This window comes from Blastomyces dermatitidis (genome assembly GCF_000003525.1).
Source record: "Blastomyces dermatitidis ER-3 genomic scaffold supercont1.4, whole genome shotgun sequence".
In the NCBI taxonomy this organism is placed as follows: domain Eukaryota; kingdom Fungi; phylum Ascomycota; class Eurotiomycetes; order Onygenales; family Ajellomycetaceae; genus Blastomyces; species Blastomyces dermatitidis.
The window spans coordinates 5,353,350-5,377,075 of record NW_025544777.1 but is presented as its reverse complement, the minus strand read 5'-3'; the positions used below and the strand labels follow the sequence as shown (position 1 = coordinate 5,377,075).

Sequence of the window (23,726 nt, the reverse complement as noted above, 5' to 3'; positions counted from 1 at the left end):
ATAATAAAGTTTAATTCTGATATTAAATATAGTTACACAGTCAGTCTAGTAAGTTCTTATTTGAAAAATTAAGTGAGTTTATAGTGATAAATGTATTAAGTTAAATTCATTATTTCATTATTATAAATATTTATATAAGTAAAAACTTAGTATAAATAAATTATTATTTTTAACTTTCTTCTTTTTTAAATTTTTATAACAGAATGTCACACTCTCAGCCGTGTCAAGACTCTGCTATGATTTCACACAGCTTATTACTTTCATATGAATAATTTTATTCTGTCTGAACTGGTTTTCAATCACTTTATAACATCATTCAGATATATTATAGAAAGATCTGATTGATGAATATGAGAATCTCACTTCTATATAAGATCAGCAGATTACTCTTTCTTAGCAGTGAGATGCTGCTGAGATATCACTTCAGCTATTCTTACTTGTAGAATAAGAGAAGAGTATTCACTTATTATCTATATAGAATAGCTAGATACTGACTTCTTATCAAAGAAGTTAGTGATTCATTTTTCTTCTATTGAAATATATACAAGAGTTACTGTGTTTCTTATACAATCTTCTTAGTATACTAAGTATTATATCTGTGATATTCTCACAATAACTCTGTAGTCTGTAAGCTCACTATTTAAGCAAGATAGTCAAGCTCACTCATACAGCTTCTTAAACAACTATCTCTATATGATACTGCTAACTAGTTATTACTTCAGTTCTATTATGTTACAATTTGAATCACTTAATCTGATTACAAGTTTGAATCAGTCAAGCTCTAATAGATTGATATAGTCTCACACATCTACACTAAGATCAACTCAATCTCACTCTCTGAGAGAAACTCTACATCATTTTCTAGAGTGTGTATATCTCTATCTCAGCAGAAATTCAAGATTTCTGAACTCACTGTATACTTTAACATGAGTTCTTCAATTACTCTATTATCACTGCAGCCTCTTGTAAGAAATCCCGCTTCTCGCGGATTCTTTACCTCTATTCCTATCTCTCATGTAATTAATAGGGCTAGCGGCTCTTGGCTACACACAACTATATAGACTGGAGTTCACAAATACTATTCATAACTTAGCTTGAATGCTATTATACATTTAATCTCTACATTTTATCTTTCTACTGTGAATACTTCTAGTAGTTAACAGTATATATCACATCAAGCTGCAAACACCTGAATAATCATCTGTGAGCACTTATTCTTATATTTCAAGCTCAGTTAGTCAGCAACTGTCTGTTATAACTGAAAGAACTAGAAACTTGTATACTTTAATTTCTATGAACTCTACTGCAGGCACTCAGAAGCAGTCACTTGAATTATGAATAGCTCTTATAAAAGAAGTCTTAGAGAACTTATCAATCACTTACAGAACATTATTCTCTGCATCTGTGACAGAAAAACTCTCTGAACTTATGAATAAATCAATCTCAGTAAAGAATATTCTTGAGCATCTTTTATAAGATCAAGCTATTTTTCTATAAGAAATGCTTACTGTCTGTAAACACTCTTGAACTGAGTCTCTAGATATGATCTTCACAGACATCTATGAATTGAAAAGAAACTTTCTTAAGCTACAATCTGTAAGAAATCCCGCTCCTCGCGGATTCTTTACCTCTATTTCTATCTCTCATGTAATCAATAGAGCTAGTGGCCCTTGCTATATAGACTGGAGTTCGCAAATACTATTCACAACTCAGCTGAAATGCTATTATACATTTAATCTCTACATTTTATCTTTCTACTGTGAATACTTCTAGTAGTTAACAGTACATATTACATCAAGCTGCAAACATCTGAATAATTGTCTGTAAGCACTTATTCTTACATTTCAAGCTCAGTCAGTCAGCAATCACCTGTTATGACTGAAAGAACTAGAAACTTATATACTTCAATCTCTGCAAACTCTACTGCAGGCACTCAGAAGCAGTCATCTGAATCATGAATAACTCTCATGAAAGAAGTCTCAGAGAACTTATTAATCACTTATAAAACATCATTCTCTGCATCTGTGACAGAGGAACTCTCTGAACTCATAAATGAATCAATCTCAGTGAAGAACATTCTTGAGCATCTCTCATAAGATTAAGTTATTTTTCTATAAGAAATGCTTACTGTCTGTAAACACTATTGAACTGAGTCTCTAAACATGATCTTCAGAGACATTCATAAATTAAAAAGAAACTTTCTTAAGCTACAATCATTTAAGATCACTTATCAAACTACAATCTATAAAAGCTTTTGCAAGTTTGCATTTGAAATTGACTCACAAGCCTAGACTGACCGTGTGACCGTGTCTGGGACCAGGACCAGATTTTTTGATAGTCTCATTATCAATTTGACTAATCTCATTACATAGTTTTAACATTAGATAGTAGTTCTATACTGTCTCAGTGAGACTTACTGTCTACTCTTGTCACATTTTTCAAATGAGATCATGATTTCCACTTCTCAATTTAAATTATTTTTATTGCTTTAAATGACTTTAAATCTTATTTAAGCAATATCAACAAGCGTTACTTTTTAAAAAATTAAAAATAGTCTAAAAAAAACCTTAAAATGTCTAAAAATAGTAACTTTATGCCAAGAATGGAACTAAATGAGATCAAATGAGATCACTTTCTCATTTTTTTCAAGTTATGATTCCATTTTAAGATCTGATATATAGTCACTTTATCTGTTTTTTTGATAGTCAGTCCCAGCGGGATTCACGCCAAGAAATATATGAGACCAGACCAAATGAAATTAAATGTGAAATTCATGGTCCCAGCGGCCAGTCTACACAAGCCTGACTATGTGATATGAAAGATGAAGAAGCTGTCATCTATATAATAACAGACCTCTATTACACTGAAGTCAAGAACTGACTGAATTATCTAGAGAATGATTATAAGAGATTCTGCTGATCTGTTCTTAAGATCTATCTAGAGAACAAGTTAAGAGACTCTGCAAGCTGAACAGAGAACATCTGAACTGTGATCACTAATATTAGAAAAAGAGATGAGAAATCTGATGAAGACTACTCACAGCACTTCATGAAATTGTGATATGAATTGAGATCTGTGAAAACAGGGCTCTGAAACAAGACCTGAATGATGATATTTGTAAAGAGACTGAATAAAGACATGCAGAACAAGCTCATTGAGCAAGACTCTAAGCTCTTAACTCTGAAGAAACTGATGACTCTCATTCATCACTTGCAAATCACTGTGAGAGTCACAGACCCGCAGAGAGTGAATCACTGACCGGCCCCGCGAGGGTCAGAACAACAGAGAACAGATTTACCAGAACAACAGAGAACAGATTTATCAGGAAAAGATGACAAGACACAGAGAGATTCGCATCTGACTGCTAAGCAGAGAGAGAGAGCTTTACAAGCTTCTGCAAACAGAGTGCATAACAGAGAGATTAGAAAAAAGAGACTCTGCTTCATCTGTTCTAAATCAGAACATCTTTACACAAACTGTTCAGATAAATCAAAATAGAAATTTGAGAAGTCACAGACAGAGTCAGTAACAGCCTTCTTAAGAGTCTTAAAGCTGACATCTGAATCTGTTACTCTCTCAATGAAAATGCTTACTTACAGAGAGAGACTTTATCATGATACTGCTGTCTCACAAGTATAAGAAGTATTAATAAACTCAGAATCTCAGATCACTGTAATGTCTCTAAAGCTCATAGAGTGAATGAGCTGAAAGATGAAAACTGAGAATCTGCTCTTATAATAAGTAGAGCATGAGAACTCAGATCTGAGAGCTGAGAGACTTATAAGAGTCATCTTTGAATTACAAGATCTCTCTGAAATCTGAAGAAGATTTGTAGAAACTGTGATTATCACAGATATCACAGATGATATGTACTTGAGACTTGTATAACTTCAAAGACATAATCTGTATATAGCTGTTCATGAGTCAGATTTATACTTTCAATTAGTGTTAGTAGACTCACTTACAGAGATAGAATCAGTTGATGCTGCAGAGTTAATTAGAGAAGACAAGCTTATCTATATAATGACTTTACAAGTGTCTGAGAATCTCATGATCATGAAAACTGAGCTTCAGATATCAGAGAAATACTGAGATCTCACAGAGATATTCAGCTCAGTAAAGACAGCTGAGCTTTCTTCTCACTGTAAGAAGAATCTGATAATAGATTTAATAGAAGAGTAGAAATCCTTCTGAGAATCAATCTATAAACTCTCTCATTATGAGACAGAGGTCTTGCAGACCTATGTAAAGAAGAATCTGAAGAATAACTTTATTCAATCTTCACAGGTCTTTGTAGAAGCCTCTGTGATATTTATGAAGAAGAAGAATAAAGATCTCAGATTGTGTGTAGATTACTGCAATCTGAACTTTAAGATAATAAAGAGTCACTACTCTCTATCTCTGATTGAGAATGTAATTAACTGTCTTATGAGAGCTGTTATATTTATACAACTGAATATGATTAATGTATATACACAGCTGTGAATACAGTTTGAGAATGAATGAAAGACTGTCTTTAGAACTGCACTGAGATTATTTGAATATCTAGTGATGTCTTTTAATCTGACTAATATCTCTGTAGTATTTCAGTCTTTCATTAATAAAACACTTTATATATATCTGAATATCTTTATAATAATATATCTGAATGATGTGATAATGTACTCTGCAAAAAAGAAAGAACACACTGAGTATATACAAAGTATGTTAAAGATCTTAGATAAGACAGAACTGTATATTAAGCTTATAATATACAACTTCAGTATTTGTCAGATTAATTTTCTAGAATATATAATTACTACAGATAATATTCAGATAAAATCTTCACAAGTTAAGACTATTCTATTATAACTGAAGCTAACTAGTATTTATAAGATTCAGATCTTTCTGAGCTTTGTGAATTTCTATAGACTATTTATCTTTATATTCATGAGAATCTTCTTGATTCTTACAGACATGCTGAAGAGTGAAAACAAGAAGAAGTCATTCTATAAATAGAGAATGAAAAGATTATTAAGAAGAGAGAACTGTAAGAACTTTCTTATCTCAGAAGCTCATAAGATCTTTATAAGATTGAAACGGATATTTATAAGCACAGTGATACTGTTTTACTTTGATCTCTTGCTCTTAATTAGATTAAAGACAGATATCTTCTTCGTTACAATTTCAGAAGTAGTCTTATAACTACAGGTAACTGAGAACTGAGTCTCAGTGATCTTTTTCTTATAAAAGAAATAACTTACAGAGATCAACTATAATATTCATAATTAGAAGCTTCTTATAATAGTGAAATTCTTTCATCACTGATATCACTACTTTAAGAGTCTTATAACAGTGATTACTGTTAGAACTGATTATAACAGCTTATAACAGTTTACTTCAATCAAGAAACTCTTGCAGTGACAGATTCACTGAGCTCAGAGACTGAGTGAGTTCTGATTTAAGATAGAACATATCAAGAGAACTAAGAACTCAGCAGACAGACTCTCTTACAGATCAGACTATATTAAAAAGATCAGAGTGACAGACACAGAGAGACTAGAGAAGATAGAAAAGCTTCACAGAATACTCAGACTGAGTATTATAAAGAGATTAACTGAAGAGTCTCTCAATCTCTTATAAGAGAAGAGAGAAGAGAGAGAGAAGATGTCTGTACAACTACTCTCTATAATACTGAGAGTTAATACTCTGAGAATTTCTGTAAGAATTCTTGAAGAGAGTATCTATAATCTTAAAAGTTTGCAGACTTTGAGAAGTGCTGTGAAAGATCTGATATAAGAAGAAACAGAGTATAAGTCTTTATAAGATCTTCTATTCAGATTGTCTGAACTGCAACTGAAGAATGAATATACTCAGTATATTCAGAAACTGCTCACAGCAGAGATTAACTCTGCAGAAATAAAGAGTTAAAGAAACTTAAATAATCTCTTATAAAGAGAGAGTTGAATTTATATACTTATAAATAAGTTTCTACATATAAAACTTATTAAAAGGTATTATAACTCTTCTCTAGTGAGTCATTTTATAGATACTAGAACTTATGAGTTGTTTATAAGAAAATACTTCTGACTGAAGATATAAGAACTTGTGAAGAAGATAGTGAATTCTTATACTATTTATCAGAATTTATAAGTAGTGCAGTTCAGATTATATAAAGAACTTACTTCTCTACTCATTCTGCAGAAACCTTGAAAACAGCTAGAAATGAATACTCTTATAAGTCTCTCTGAAAGTAAGAACATATATAATATCTACTTTGACAGTGTGCTGATGATAGTGAATCACTTCATTAAGATGACACATTTTATACTCACTCACAAGAACTTGAAGTCAAAGAATTTGACTTATATCTTCATCTATAATATAATCTGATTGTATAAACTGTCTCTAAACATTATCTCAGACAGAGAATTAATCTTTGTAGAAGAGTTCTAATCTGATCTGATAATTATACTGAAGATCTCATGAGATTCAAGCACAGCTTTTCATCAATAGACAGATAGTCAGATAGAATATCTGATAAGTATATTGAAACAGTATCTACAGTACTTTGTCAATTACAATCAGAATGACTGAGTGTATTGATTATCACTTACAGAGTTTATATATAACAACTCAAAGCATGTTAGCACAGATAAAACCCTCTTTAAGATACTTACTGAGACTTATCTGCAGATAATCTTGATAAATCTGTAAGAGTATACTATAGAGTGTGATAATGTCTGTGAATAAGCTGAGAGAATTCAGAAGATCTGAGAGAAAGCCTGCAAATTCTTGAGAAAGACTCAAGAGTATCAGAAGAGATACTATAACTTCAAGTATATTATAAAGAGTTTCAAGAAAGATGATAGAGTCTGACTGAGTCTAGAAAATATAATCACACAGAGATCTAGTAAGAAGCTGAATCTCTTATAAACAGAGTCTTATAAGATTGTGAAAAAAGTTAGCTTACAGTTCTATAGATTAAAACTATTATCTGAATTATAGATATACAATGTTTTTTATATCTCTTTACTCTGTGAATATAAGAAATTCTTAGAAGAGAATTCTGTGACTCATCACTCTGTTTATGAAGTACTAGAGAGTGAAAGAGAATATCAGATTAAAGAGATTATTAACTCAGAGAAGTGAGATTATAAGCTCTAATTCAAAGTTCAGTAATAAGAGTATTCTGATAAGATGAATAAGTTCACTTAAGAATTATTCAGACAGATAAGACATCTGTAGAAGCTGAGATATAACTTTCATATTATGAATTCTGATAAGTTAGAATAGCACAGTCTTTACTAAGAATCTGATTGTAATAAAGATATTAACATTATTATTTATAAACTCTAGTCTATAAGATAATAAGTTTCTACTGAGATGAACAGTCTACAGTGTATATAAGAGAAGAAGAAATCATATTCTCATTAAAGCTAAAAAATAAGAAAATAAACAGAGTCATAAACACAATTTAGAGACTAATAAAGAAAAAATAAAGAAAACTCACATTCACACTTTTAATATCTGTGACACTCAATCTCTCTCATAACTATTAATTTTTCTCTTTAAAGAAGTAGAGAGTATTATATCTGCAGTACAGACAATTGTTACATTTAATACAAAGACTGTCAGAAATGCACAGACTTCAGAGAAGCTGAACATCAGAGCATGCATAGTTATAGCAGAGTCTTGAGAACTGATCATCTGTGTATATAATCAGATACTTCTTACAAAGCTATATTCACTCTCTCAGTTATGCTGAAGTATTCAGCTCAGAAATGATTGAGATGCAGAGAGAAGACTTATCTACTCAGATTAACTCTCATTACAAATTCATGATATTTACATTGTCTTGATTACTCAGATTTTACAGATACTCAGAGACTCATCTCTTATTAACAATAAAATTGTAGAAATGTACTATGGCATGAGAATCATTGATAGAAAACCTAGATATATTCATATATATCTGATCAGAGATTGTGCAGGTAGAGAGAAGGTGATTATAGACCTGCAGAACTGTAGAAGACACTGATAATATTAGAAGCTTTGCAAGAACTATTAGCTAGAATCTGTAAGAAATTACTTGTAAGAAGACTTACAGCAAAGAGAGAGACTGCACTGCTTGAAGCTAGAAACTGATCTGAAGAAGACAGAGAGTTGACTGCTGATCTGAAGATCAGATACAGTGATAGAGCTGAGAAGAATGAAGATATAGTTGTGAGCAGCAGTGTCTCTACTTCATCAGTCAGTAAAAAGTAATCAGAGAAGTTACAGAGATGCTTATGAGAAGCTCAGCAGCAGTCAGATATCATTTATAAAGATATTGAAATCAAAAAATTTTTTATTCTTGAGAAGCTCTTGAATCAATATATAGATATTGTCAGAAACACTCTCTCTCTATTATCTAAGTGAAAACACTTTACAGATAAATGAGAATACTCACAGTTTATAAGAATAAGAGCTGTTATAGAAAAAGAGAAAAGAAGATAAGATTTTATAAACAGATCTGAGATATTTATACTACTCTAGAGAGGTTTACTTACACTGTGAGTAATTCTATAAAACAGTCAGATCACTCTAGTAAATAAGAGTGATTATAAATTATAGATCTGAATCTTTCTATATAACTATAAAGAGTGATTGCAGACTGTGAATATCTTGATTCTACAATTCTACAGAGTTGATAAAAGAATGAAAAATTCCTTACAATTCTACAGTGTCAAAGAACAATGATTTGTGAGAATAAGTAAAAGATTAACTCATGAATGCTTCTCTTTAATGAGAGTAATCTCACAGAGAGTAATTCATCTGTGAGATGAATCTGTATAATGATCACATAAGAATCTTATGAAAATGATTAAGAGTCAACTGAAACTCTTCTGTATGAAAGATGTAAGATAAATCTGTGTAGTAGTCAGAGAAAAATCTGTAGATTATAAAGAATCTTATAAAATAAGAAACTGAGTGACAGACTCTTTTCTCTTCACAGTAACAAGGAATTTTTCCTCACTAAGGTTTTTTATAGATATAAAGAATTTTTAGTAAGTATCACTGCAGTGCTGAGCTGATTCTATGAAGTCACTCAGTGAAAGACTTCACAGATGAAGCCTTAGAGAGAGAGAAGTATGTAAGAAATCTCACTTCTCACAGATTCTTTATCTCTATTTCTATCTCTTATATAATCAATAGAGCTAGCAGCTCTTAACTACACACAACTATATAGACTGGAGTTCACAAATACTATTCATGACTCAGCTTAAATGCTATTATACATTTGACTTCTACATTTTATCTTTCTACCGCGAATACTTCTAGTAGTTAACAGTACATATCACGCCAAGCTACAAACACCCGAATAATTGCCTGCGAGCATTTATTCTTACACAATCACTTAAGGCCACTTATTAAATTACAATCTATAAAAGCTTTTATAAGTTTGTATTAAAAATTGACTTACAAGCTCAGCTGTGTGATATGAAAGATGAAGAAGCTATCATCTATATAATAACAGATCTCTATTACACAGAAGTCAAGAACTGACTGAATTATCTAGAGAATGATTATGAGAGATCTCACTGATCTGTTCTCAAGATCTATCTAGAGAATAAGTTAAAGAACTCTGTGAGCTGAACAGAGAACATCTGAGCTGTGATCATCAATATTAGAAAAAGAGATAAGAAATCTAATAAAGACTACTTACAGTGCTTTATAAAATTATGATGTGAATTGAGATCTGTGAAAACAGAGCTCTAAAACAAGATCTGAGTGATGATGTTTACAAAGAGACTGAATAAAGACATGTAGAATAAGCTCATTGAGCAAGACTCTAAGCTCTTGACTCTGAAGAAACTGATAACTCTTATTCACTACTTACAGATCACTGTGAGAGTCACAGATCTACAAAGAGTGAATCATTAATCAGCTCTGCAAGAACTAGAATAACAGAGAACAGATTTATCAGAAAAAGATGATAAGATACAGAGAGATTCATATCTGACTACTAAGTAGAGAGAGAGAGCTTCACAAGCTTCTACAAACAGAGTGCATAATAGAGAGATTAAGAAAAAGAGACTCTACTTTATCTATTCTAAATCAGAATATCTATGTGCAAACTGTCTAAACAAATTAAAATAGAAATTTGAGAAGTTACAGACAGAGTCAGCAACAGTCTTCTTAAGAGTCTTAAAGCTGATATCTGAATCTGTTACTTTCTCAATGAAAATACTTGCTTACAGAGAGAGATCATATCACAGTACTGCTACTCTGTAAGTATAAGAAGTATTAATGAATTCAGAATCTCAGATTACTGTAGTGTCTCTAAAGCTCACAGAGTGAATAAGCTGAAAGATGAAAACTGAGAATCTGCTCTTATAATAAGCAGAGTGTGAGAACTCAGATCTGAGAACTGAGAGACTTATAAGAGTTATCTTTGAATTGCAAGATCTCTCTGAAATCTGAAAAAGATTTATAGAAACTATGATTATCACAGATATCACAGATAACATGTACTTAAAACTTGTATAACTTCAAAGACATAATTCATACATAGCTGTCTATAAGTCAGATTTATACTTCTGATCAGTGTTGATAGACTTACTTACAGAGATAGAATCAGTTGATACTGTAGAGTTAATTAGAGAAGACAAGCTCATCTATATAATAACTTTGTAAGTGTCTGAGAATCTCACAGTCATGAAAACTGAGCTTCAGATATCAGAGAAATACTGAGATCTTACAGAGATATTCAGCTCAGTAAAGATAGCTAAGCTTTCTTCTCACTATGAGAAGAATCTGATAATAGATTTAATAGAAGAGTAGAAACTCTTCTGAAAATCAATCTATAAGCTCTTTCATTATAAGACAGAGATCTTACAGACCTATATAAAGAAGAATCTGAAGAATGACTTTATCTGATCTTCACAGGTCTTTACAGAAGTCTCTGTAATATTCATGAAGAAGAAGAATAAATATCTCAGATTGTGTGTAGACTACTGTAATCTGAACTTCAAGATAATAAAGAGCTGTTATCTTCTGTCTCTGATTAAGAATGTGATTAACTGTCTTACAGAAGCTGTTATATTCACACAACTGAATATGATCAATATATATACACAGCTGTAAATACAGTCTGAGAATGAATAAAAGACTGTCTTTAGAACTGCACTGAAATTGTTTGAATATCTAGTGATATATTTTGATCTGACTAATACTCTCACAGTATTTCAGTCTTTTATTAATAAAACACTATGTGTATATCTGAATATCTTTATAATAATATATCTGAATAATGTGATGATGTACTTTATAAAGAAGAAAGAACACACTGAGTATATATAAAGTGTATTAAAGATCTTAGATAAGACAGAACTGTATATTAAGCTTATAAAGTATAACTTCAGTATCTGTTGAATTAATTTTCTAGAATATATAATCACTGCAGATGATATTCAGATGAAATCTTCATAAGTTAAGACTATTCTATTATAATTAGAGTTGACTAGTATTCATGAGATTCAGATCTTTCTGAGCTTTGTAAATTTCTATAGATAGTTTATCTTTATAGTCATAAGAATCTTCTTAGCTCTTACAGACATGCTGAAGAATGAAAATAAGAAGAAGTCATTCTATCAATAAAGAATGAAAAGATTGTTAAGAAGAAAGAACTGTAAGAACTTTCTTATCTCAGAAGCTTACAGAGTCTTTATAAGATTAAAATAGATATTTACAGATACAGTGATACTGTTTTACTTTAATCTCTTGCTCTTAATCAGATTGAAGATAGATATCTTCTTCTTTGTAATTTCAGAAATAGTCTTACAACTACAGTTAAATAAGAACTGAGTTTCAGTAATCTTTTTCTTATAAAAGATACAACTCACAGAGATTAACTATAACATTCATAATCAGAAGCTTCTTATATTAGTGAAATTCTTCTATCACTGATATTACTACTTTGAGAATCTTATGACAGTGATTACTATTAGAACTAATCATGACAGCTTACAACAGTTTACTTCAATTAAGAAACTCTCACAGCAGTAGATTTACTGAGCTTAGAGACTGAGTGAGTTCTGATTTAAGATAGAATATATCAAGAAAACTAAGAACTCAGCAGACAGACTCTCTTACAGATCAGACTATATTAAGAAGATCAGAGTGACAGATATAGAGAGATTAGAGAAGACAGAAAAGCTTTATAAAATGCTTAGACTGAGTATTATAAAGAGATTAACTGAAGAGTCTCTCAATCTCTTATAAGAGAAGAAGAGAAAGAGAGAGAAGAAGCCTGTACAACTACTCTCTATAATACTGAGAGTTAACACTCTGAAGATCTCTGTAAGAATTCTTGAAGAGAGTATCTATAATCTGAAGAGTTTACAGATTTTAAGAAGTATCATGAAAGATCTGATGTAAGAAGAAACAGAGTACAAGTCTTTACAAGATCTTCTATTCAGATTGTCTGAACTGCAACTAAAGAATGAATATACTTAGTATATTTAAAAACTACTCACAGCAGAGATTAACTCTGCAGAAATAAAGAATTGAAGAGACTTAAATAATCTCTTATAAAGAGAGAGTTGAATTTATATACCTGTGAATAAGTTTCTATACATAGAACTTATTAAAAGATATCATGACTCTTCTCTAGCAGATTATTTTACAGATACTAGAACTTATAAGTTACTCATAAGAAAATACTTCTGACTGAAGATGTGAGAACTTGTGAAGAAGATAGTGAATTCTTATACTATTTATCAGAATTTGTAGATAGTGCAGTTCAGATTATATAAAGAACTTACTTCTCTACTTATTTTACAGAAATCTTGAGAACAGCTAGAAATGAATACTCTTATAAGTCTCTCTAAAAGCAAGAACATATATAATACCTGCTTTGACAGTATGCTGATGATAGTGAATTGCTTTATCAAGATAACACACTTTATATTCATCTGCAAGAACTTGAAGTTAAAGAATTTAACTTATATTTTTATCTGCAATATGATCTGATTGTATAAATTATTTATAAATACTGTCTCAGACAGAGAATTAATCTTTATAGAAGAGTTCTAGTCTAATCTGATAACTATACTAAAGATCTTATGAGATCTAAGTATAACTTTTCATTAATAGATAGATAATCTGATAGAATATCTGATAAATATATTAAAACAGTATCTGCAATGCTTTGTCAATTACAATCAGAATGACTGAATACATTGATTATTACTTACAGAGTTCATGTATAACAACTCAAAGTATATCAGTATAGATAAAACTCTCTTTAAGATACTTACTAAGACTTATTCATAAATAATCTTAATGAATCTGTGAGAGTACACTATAGAGTGTGATGATGTCTGTGAACAGACTGAGAGAATTCAGAAGATCTGAGACAAAGCTTATAAATTCTTGAGAAAGACTCAAGAGTATCAGAAGAGATACTATGACTTTAAGTATATTATAAAGAGTTTCAAGAAAGATGATAGAGTCTGACTAAGTCTAGAAAATATTATTATATAAAGATCTAGTAAGAAGCTGAATCTCTTACAGATAGAGTCTTATAAGATTATGAAGAAAGTTAACTCACAGTTCTATAGATTGAAACTGTTATCTGAGTTATAGATATACAATGTTTTTCATATCTCTTTACTTTATAAATATAAGAAATTCTTAGAAGAGAACTCTGTGACTCATCACTCTGTCTGTAAAGTACTAGAGAATGAAAGAGAATATCAGATTAAAGAAATTATTAACTCAGAGAAGTGAGATTGTGAGCTCTGATTCAAGATTTAGTGATAAGAGTATTCTAATAAGATGAATAAGTTCATTTAAGAATTATCTGAGCAGATAAAACATCTGCAGAAGCTGAGACATAACTTTCATACTATGAATTCTGACAAGTCAGAATAATGTAATCTTCACTAAGAATCTGATTATAATAAAGATATTAATACTGTTATTTATAAGTTCTAGTCTATAAGATAATGAGTTTCTACTGAGATGAACAGTCTGTGATATATATAAGAGAAGAAGAAATCATACTCTTATTAAAACTAAAAAATAAGAAAATAAACAGAGCTGTGAATACAATTTAGAGACTAATAAAGAAAAAATAAAGAATACTCATACTCATACTCTGAACATTTATAACACTCAACTCTCTCACAACTACTAATTTCTCTCTTCAAAGAAGTAGAGAGTATTATATCTATGATACAGATAATTATTGCATTTAATATGAAGACTATCAGAAATGCACAGACTTCAGAGAAGTCAGACATCAGAGTATATATAGGTGCAGCAGAGTCTTGAGAACTAGTTATCTATGTGTGTGATCAGATACTTCTTATAAAGCTGTGTTCACTTTCTCAGTTATACTGAAGTATTCAGTCTGAAAATAATTGAAATATGAAGAGAGAGCTTATCTGCTCAGATTAACTTTCATCACAAATTCATGACATTCACATTGTCTTAATTATTCAGATTTTATGAGTATCTGAGAACTCATCTCTCATTAATAATGAGATTGTGAAAATGCACCGCAGCGCGAGAATCATTGATAGAAAACTGAGACATATTTGCATATACCTGGTCAGAGATTGTATGAATAGAAGAGAGATGATTATAGATTTACAGAGCTGCAGAAGACACTGACAACACTGAGAGCTTTATAAGAACTATTAGCTAGAGTCTGTAAGAAATTACTTATAAGAAGACTTACAGTAAAGAGAGAGACTGTACTACTTGAAGTCAGAGACTAATCTGAAGAAGATATGAAGTTAGCTACTGATCTGAAGATTGAATACAGTGATAGAGCTGAGAAAGATGAAGACACAGTTATGAGCAGCAGTATCTCTGCTTCATCAGCTAATAAAAAGTGATTAGAGAAGTCACAGAGACACTCATGAGAAGCTTAACAGCAGTCAGACATTGTTTATAAAGATATTGAAATTGAAAAGATTTTTATTCTTGAGAAGTTCTTGAATTAATATATAGATATTATTAGAAACACTCTCTCTCTATTATCTGAGTGAAAATACTTCACAGATGAATAAGAATACTCACAGTTTATAAGAATGAAAGCTGTTATAGAAAAAGAAAAAAGAAGATAAGATTCTGCAGACAGATCTGAAGTATTTATACTACTCTAGAGAGATTTACTTACACTGTGAGTGATCTCATAAAACAGTCAAATCACTCTAGTAAATAAGAGTGATTGTAAATCACAGATCTGAATCTTTCTATATAACTATAAAGAGTAATTACAGACTGTGAATATCTTGATTCTACAATTCTACAGAGTTGATAAAAGAATGAAAAATTTCTCACAATTCTACAGTGTTAAAGAACAATGATTTATAAAAATAAGTGAAAGATTAACTTATAAATACTTCTCTTTAATGAAGATAATCTTACAGAGAGTGATTCATCTATAAGATGAATCTGTATGATGATTATATAAGAATCTTATAAAAATAATTGAGAGTTAACTGAAATTCTTCTATATGAAAGATGTGAGATGAATCTGTGTAGTAGTCAGAGAAGAATCTGTAAATCACAAAGAATCTCACAGAATAAGAAACTGAGTGATAGACTCTTTTCTCTTTATAGTAATAAGAGATTTTTCCTCACTGAGATTTTTTATAGATATGAAGAGTTTTTAGTGAGTATCACTGCAGTACTGAGCTGATTCTATGAAGTCACTTAGTGAAAGGCTTCACAGATAAAGTCTTAGAGAGAGAAGAGTATGTAAGAAATTCTGCTTCTCACAGATTCTTTATCTCTATTTCTATCTCTTATATAATCAATAGAGCTAGCAGCTCTTAGCTACACATAACTATATAGACTGAAGTTCATGAATACTATTCACAACTTAGCTTAAATGCTATTATATATTTAATCTCCATATTTTATTTTCCTACTGTGAATACTTCTAGTAGTTAACAGTACATATCACGTCAAGCTGTAAACACCTGAATAATCATCTGTGAGTTCTTATTCTTACACCTCTACACATCTACATCTATTATGAAGATAGAGAGATTAAGATCAGAGATTCTCTGAGATATAAGAGAAATATATTGTCTGAATTTCACAGCTTTATCTGTACTCTTGAACAGAAATTCTGCCTTAATCTGAGTCAGTATAATACTTATGAGATATAAGTAATATACATTATCAACCTTCTTGAAGGCATCTCTGTGACTAGACTGACCGTGTGACCGTGTCCGAGACCAGAACCAGATTTTTTGATAGTCTCATTATCAATTCGACTGATCTCATTACATGGTTTTAACATTAGATAGTGATCTTATACTGTTCTAGTGAGACTTACTATCTACTCTTATCACATTTTCCAAATGAGACTATGATTTTTACTTCTCAATTTAAATTATTTTTATTGCTTTAAATGACTTTAAATCTCATTTGAGTGTTACTAAAAAGTGTTACTTTTTAAAAAATTAAAAATAGTCTAAAAAAAACCTTAAAATGTCTAAAAATAGTAACTTTATATCAAGAATAGAACTAAATGAGATCAAATGAAATCACTTTCTCATTTTTTTCAAGTCATGGTTTCATTTTAAGATCTGACATATAGTTACTTTACATGTTTTTTTGATAGCCAGTCTCAGTGGGATTCACGCCAAGAAATGTATGAGATCAGATCAAATGAAATCAAACATGAAATTCATGATTCCGGCGACCAGTCTATCTGTGACTACTTAGACTATTAAGAAGAGAAAGCTTGAGTGTACTGATACTGCAATAACTTAGAAAGAATTCAAGAACTTTCTACTGTATTAAATTAAAGATTATCATAACTACAGCTTTACAGCAGCACAGTGATTCAACTTATTATATCAATGAGATAATAAGAATTCTTTCAATTTTAATGCAAGATTTGAAGAATATTGAGAGGAATTGATCAATGATTTGAATTAATTAAAGACACAGCTTTATCTCACAAAGCTGACTCACAAGATGTAAATAATAATATCACAGTATCAGAGTTTATTAATCAACTACACTGAGCTTATCAATCTGACTTCTCAGATCTATTTGAATAATCAATTCTCTGAGAAAAAGGTCAATAAGATCTCTTTTAAGTAATTAATAACAGAATCTAAACAGCACTGTGATGACTTCAGTGCAGAGAAAATAAAGAAGAATTTCAAGTATTCTGATTCTTCACTCACTGTGAAGAAATGTTAAAAAAGATGTGATAAAGATCTCTATTTTAACTGCAGAGCTAGTGATCACTATACTAGTAATTACAAGAAGCTGAAGAAGAGAAGAAACTGAGAAAATATCTTCTCAAAGTTGACTTCTCTTCTGACAAATGTATCCGCGGAAGATAAAGAAGTAAAGAAAATAAAGAATTGATAATTCTCATATCTCTGAGTTTATATTACAATCACAATGAATACTCTGAATAAGAAGATATTAGTGAGATATCTACTTAACTTCAGAGTGAATACTAACTTCATATTCTATTTCTTTTCTTTGATGAAGAGTTGAAAGAAGATAGATCTGTCAGATCATGTAAAATGTACTGATAAAACAAAGTGTCATCATTTTGATATAATTTAAGCAAAGTGTGTAATCATAGATTCAGAAGAAATCTTCAAGAAGAGCAGTCTGCTTCTTCACACTGTTAATATTATAGATAAGAACATCATTCTAGATCTTCTGTGATTGAGAGAAAATAATTCTCTCATTGACTGAGTTACTCAGATATGACAGTACTGCCTCACTGATGAAGAGACAGTAATAGAGAAATCTGAAAAGTATCATTGAAAGAATCTTGAGAAAAAGAAAGAGTTAATATACTGTATAGCAGAAGATTGAAGCTTGAGAACAGATGAAGAAGTTATTACTTTTACCGCAAGATTAGCAGCAGTATCTGTCATTGAAGATGAATGTACACAATGTCTCTTTACAGATTATAAGAATATCTTTTCAGAAAGAGAAGCAGTGAAGTTTTCTGATATCAAGATATGATATAAGATTTGTCTTGAAGATAGTGTAACAGTGCTGTACAGATCTCTTTACAACTTGTCTATAAAGAAATTGAATATTCTGCACAAATATCTTGAGAAAGTGCAATTGAAGAACTGAATATATTCATTAAAAAGTTCAGCAGAGACATCTATACTCTTTATACTCAAGAAGAATGATAGACTATATCTATACATAGACTACAGAGGTCTCAATAAGATGATAGTTAAGAATCACTATTCATTATCATTAATTAATGAGATGATCAATTGATTATCTGAAGCAAAGATGTTCTCAAAGATTGATATATAAGATATCTATTATAGAATCAGAGTTAACAAAGACAATATTTGAAAAACAGCTTTTTATATCAAGTACAACAATTTTAAATATCTTGTTTTATCTTTTGATCTTTGTAACACTTCAGTCATCTTTCAGATCTATATAAATGAGATGTTACAGAGCCTTGTTAATATCTTCTATATAATATACTTGAATAATATTCTAATCTTCTTGAAAACAGAGAAAGAACATGATACTTATATTCAAGAAGTGTTGAGTTACTTGAGATAGTATTAACTCTATATAAACACTGAAAAATGCTCATTCTACATGTAGGATATTGATTTCTTAGATTATATTATTGAAGTGAATAGCATTTCAATGAACAGAAGCTGAGTCTTTACTATTAAGAACTGGCTGACACTGCGGATGTATTATAAGATGCAGATATTTCTAGAATTTATGAATTTCTACAGACAATTCATCTATGTATATTCACAGATTACTGCCCTTCTTACAGATCTGTTAAAGAGAAGTGTGAAAGACAGAAAAATAGAACTGTTTATTCTTACTCAAGACACTGTGCAGATGTTTATAGAATTGAAATAAGCTTTTACAGATATTATAATACTGAATCACTTTAATCTCAACTTACTCAGTCAGTGTGAGACAGATGCATCTGAGAATGAAGTCTGTGAAATCTTTTCACAGTTGACACTGAAGATCTTTCAATATTAAAAGAATCAGAGAATAATTATTTCTGAGAATATAGATAATAAAATGTCTGTGAGAGAAGACTTTTTTATAAAGTCTATAAGACACTGTGAATAAAGATCAGTGATTTTCTTCTTCAAGAAGTTATTACTCATGTAGAGAAGGTATAGTACTTATAATCAAGAGATGTTAGTAATTGTTGAATTCTTTAAGATCTGATAATATTATCTTCAGAGTAGTAAGTACTCAGTGCAAGTTCTCACTGATTATGTAAATCTGTATTACTTCTTAATAACAAAGAGCTTGATAGAATGTCAAGTCAGATGAGCAGAGCTGCTTTTGAAGTATGATTTCTATATCTGATACTGTTCAGATTGACTTAATCTCACTGATATACTATCTAGACAGTCTGATTATAATATCATTAATGCAGAGAAGAATTCTACAAAAGAACCTCTATTATCACTGCTGAAGAAGCTGACTGCAGAGAGTTGAAGTTCTCTAAAGCTTAGAAATAGTGCTGGTAAGATAGCTGTATAACTCAGTATAGAAGATAAAAGAAAACTTAGATTCTCACAGAAAACTAACACTGAAGATCATGAGCTTCTTATATTATATTTTACTATCATTGAATTGATAAAGAATAAAACAGTTCACAATCTTTCAATCTGACTACTTTTGAAATTCATTAATAAGTTATAGAAGAGAAATGTCTCTACTACAGCTTAAATTCAGAAGTTGAAGAAGAAAGAATCTGATTTAAGAGACAGACTCTGAGCAGAGTGATACTGCTAAGAAATCAAGTCACTGATAACTAGAAGAATATGAACTTCTACTGCTGAATAATTCAGTCTTCATTTCTTATAGCAGAACAGTGTATCAGAAGTTATTGAGAATTCATTATAATAATTCTTATACAGAGTACTTTAGATTAGAGAAGACTGAGAAGCTTCTAAAATATAAATACATTTAAAACAAGCTTCAGACAGATGTCAAAGAGTATATTAAGACTTATAATATCTGTCAAAGAATAAAGATCTTACAGTACAAGTAATATAATAAGTTAATATCACTGCCTGTTTCAAAGAGCTTATGATAGAATCTATCAATGAATTTCATAGTTGATCTACTGAAGTTGACAAGAGTTAAAGAATATGACTCAATTTTAGTCATTATTAATTACTTTATAAAGATAGTTAAATATATCTCTACTTATAAAAAGATTAAAGCCTCTGAATTGACTGATTTGTTTTTAGATATTATCATTTATGATCACAGTGCTCTGAAATTATTAATAACAGATCAAGAATTTCTCTTCATCAGCAAATACTAGTTAGCTTTTTACTATTATTTTATAATAAGATATCTTCTCAGTACTGCATTTCATCTGTAGACAGATGATCAGACTGAATATCAGAATCAGACACTAGAACAGCATCTTCAAGTATTCTGTTCATATTATCAAAATGATTAGCTCAAACATCTTCTAATTACTGAATTTGTATATAACAATGTAAAGAATGCAATCTTAAAGATATCTTCTTTCTATACTTATTATGAATATAATTCTTCATTACTCAGTGACATTGCAGACAACATTTTAAAGAGAGAGATAGACAGTTAGAATGTTAAATAGATACAGAGAACAGAGTACTTCTCAGTATCAGAAGTAAAAGTAAGATTAAAACTTTTGAATAAAATTCATAAGAAGATAGTGAAAAGCATTCATTACATTCAGAAGTAGCAGATGAAATACTATAATTAAAAACATCTTTCAATGAAGTTCTTAATAGAGAATTAAGTGCTACTTTTAGCAAAGAATATTAAGATAATAAGACTGTGTAAGAAGCTCAGTGAGTAATGACTAGAATCTTTCTCAGTAACAAGAGTAATGAGTAAGTAAATATATAAGTTGAAATTATTCACAGAATTGAAATCAATTTATTCTGTTTTTTATATTTTCTATTTAAAGCTCTATAAGTAACACTCTGAGATGAAGCTGTCTCAGCTGAATGATATTAAGATTGAAAGTGATATTGAATATCTTATGAAGAAAATATTGAACAAGTGAATATATTATAATAAGCTTTAATATCTCATTAAATAAGAAGATTATTCATTGTCAGAGAATTTATGAAAACTACTTAAGCATTTGAAAAATACTGAGAAAGAGATTGTAAGCTATAAGATAACTAGTAGAGATCACTCTGTTACATGCCAGAGATATTAAATAAGAAATACTGCTTAAGACTTCTCATTTTTTCTCAAAGAGTTTTTTTAGAGATAATCTTATAATGATGAGTCAGTATCTTATAAGCTCTGTAGCACTCTTCTTCTATTTTCTCTCAAAGAGTTTTTTAGAAGTTTAATAAGACTACACAAGTGTAAAATTTCTGAGACAGTTAGAGAAAAGAAATATTTGAAATTAATAAAAAGATTAATATTATTAATCTATAAGCTGCTGCTATTCTAATGAGGCTGCAGCCTGTTAAAAAAGTAAAAAGAGAGAATCTCAGACTCTACTCATTAATAACTACATTCTTATCAAACTCATTCTTCACTGTTGAAGTCTCTAACTGTAAGAATAAGTGCTCGCAGGCGATTATTCGGGTGTTTGCAGCTTGACGTGATATGTACTGTTAACTACTAGAAGTGTTTGTGGTAGAAAGATAAATGTAGAGATCAAATATATAATAGCATTCAAGCTGAGTTGCAAATAGTATTTGTGAACTCCAGTCTATATAGTTGTGTATAGCCAAGGGCCGCTAGCCCTATTGATTATATGAGAGATAGGAATAGAGATAAAGAATTCACAAGAAGCAGGATTTCTTACATATCTCTCTCTCTCTAAGGCTTCATCTGCAAAGCCTTTCACTGAGTGACTTCATAGTCAGCTCAGCACTGCAGTGATACTCACTAAAAACTCTTCACATCTATAAAAAACCTCAGTGAGGAAAAATCCCTTGTTATCATAAAGAGAAAAGAGTCTGTCACTCAGTTTCTTATTTCACAAGGTTCTTTGTGATTTACAGATTCTTCTCTGACTATTATACAGATTCATCTCACATCTTTCATACAGAAGAGTTTCAGTTGACTCTCAATCATTTTCATGAGATTCTTGTGTGATCATCACACAGATTCATCTCACAGGTGAATCACTCTCTATGAGATCACTCTTATCAAAGAGAAACATTCATGAGTTGATCTTTCATTCATTCTCATAAATCATTGCTCTTTGACACTGTAGAATTGTGAGGAATTTTCTATTCTTTCATTAACTCTGTAGAATTGTAGAATCAAGATATTCATAGTCTGTAATCACTCTTTATAGTCATATAGAAAGATTCAGGCCTGTGATTCACAATCACTCTTGTTTACTAGAGTGATCTGACTGTTTCACAGAATCACTCACAGTGTAAGCAAATCTCTCTAGAGTAGTATAAATATCTCAGATCTGTCTGTGAAATCTCATCTTCTTTTCTCTTTTTCTATAACAGCTCTTATTTTCATAAACTGTGAGTATTCTCATTCATCTGTGAAGTGTTTTCATTCAGATGATAGAGAAAGAGTGTTTCTGACAATATTCACATATTGATTCAAGAACTTCTCAAGAATAAAAATTTTTTCAATTTCAATATCTTTATAAACAATGTCTGGCTGCTGCTGAGCTTCTCATGAGTGTCTCTGTGACTTCTCTGATCACTTTTTGCCAGCTGGTGAAGCAGGGGTGCTATCATTCACAACTGTATCTTCATTCTCTTCAGCTCTGTCACTGCATCTGATCTTCAGATCAGCAGCCCATCTCATCTCTTTCTCAGGCCAGCTCCTGGCTTTAAGCAGCACAGTTCTCTTCTTTGCTGTAAGTCTTCTCATAAGTAATTCCTTACAGATTCTAGCTGACAGTTCTTGTAAAGCTTCTGATGTTGCCAGTGTCTCCTGCAGCCCTGTGAGTCTATGATCATCTTCTCTCTGCCCACACAATCTCTGACCAGGCATATGCAAATATGCCTAGGTTCTCTATCAATGATCCTCGCGCCGCGGCACATTTCCGCAATCTCATTGTCAATGAGAGATAAGTCTCTGAGTACTCACAAAATCCAGGTAATCAAGGCAATGTGAATGCTATGAATTTATGACAGAAGTTGATCTGAGCAGATGAGTTCTCTCTTCATATTCTCATTATTTTCAGGCTGAATACTTCAGTACAACTGAAAGAGCAGACACAGCTTTATGAGAGATATCTGATCACATGCACAGATAGCTAGTCTTCAAGACTCTGCTACAACTGCATATACTCTGGTGTCTGACTTCTCTGAAGTCTGTGTATTTCTAACAGTCTTCATATCAAATACAACAATTGTCTGTATCACAGATATGATACTTTCTACTTCTTTAAAGAGAGAAATTGATAGTTATGAGAAGATTGAGTGTTACAGATATTAATGATGTGAGTGTGAGTTTTCTTTATTTTTTCTTTATTAATCTCTAAATTGCATTCATGATCCTGTTTATTTTCTTGTTTTTTAGCTTTAATGAGAGTATGTTTTCTTCTTCTCTTGTATACACTGCAGACTGTTCATCTCAGTAGAAACTCATTATCTTATAGACTAGGGTTTATAAATAACAGTGTTAATGTCTTTATTACAACCAGGTTCTTAGTGAAGATCACATTATTCTGACTTATCAGAATTCACAGTATGAAAGTCATGTCTCAGCTTCTGCAGATGTCTTATCTGCTCAGA

General features: G+C 30.8%; 1 protein-coding gene across 1 annotated transcript; it reads right to left on the bottom strand.

Annotated features, from left to right (window-relative positions):
- Positions 1–22,683: 22,683 nt before the first annotated feature.
- Positions 22,684–22,980, bottom strand: BDCG_16959 (uncharacterized protein; the record flags this gene model as incomplete). The annotated part of the gene is made up of 1 exon (XM_045426139.1): positions 22,684–22,980. The coding sequence occupies one exon, from the start codon at positions 22,978–22,980 to the stop codon at positions 22,684–22,686; it is 297 nt and encodes a 98-aa protein (XP_045280922.1).
- Positions 22,981–23,726: the final 746 nt, after the last annotated feature.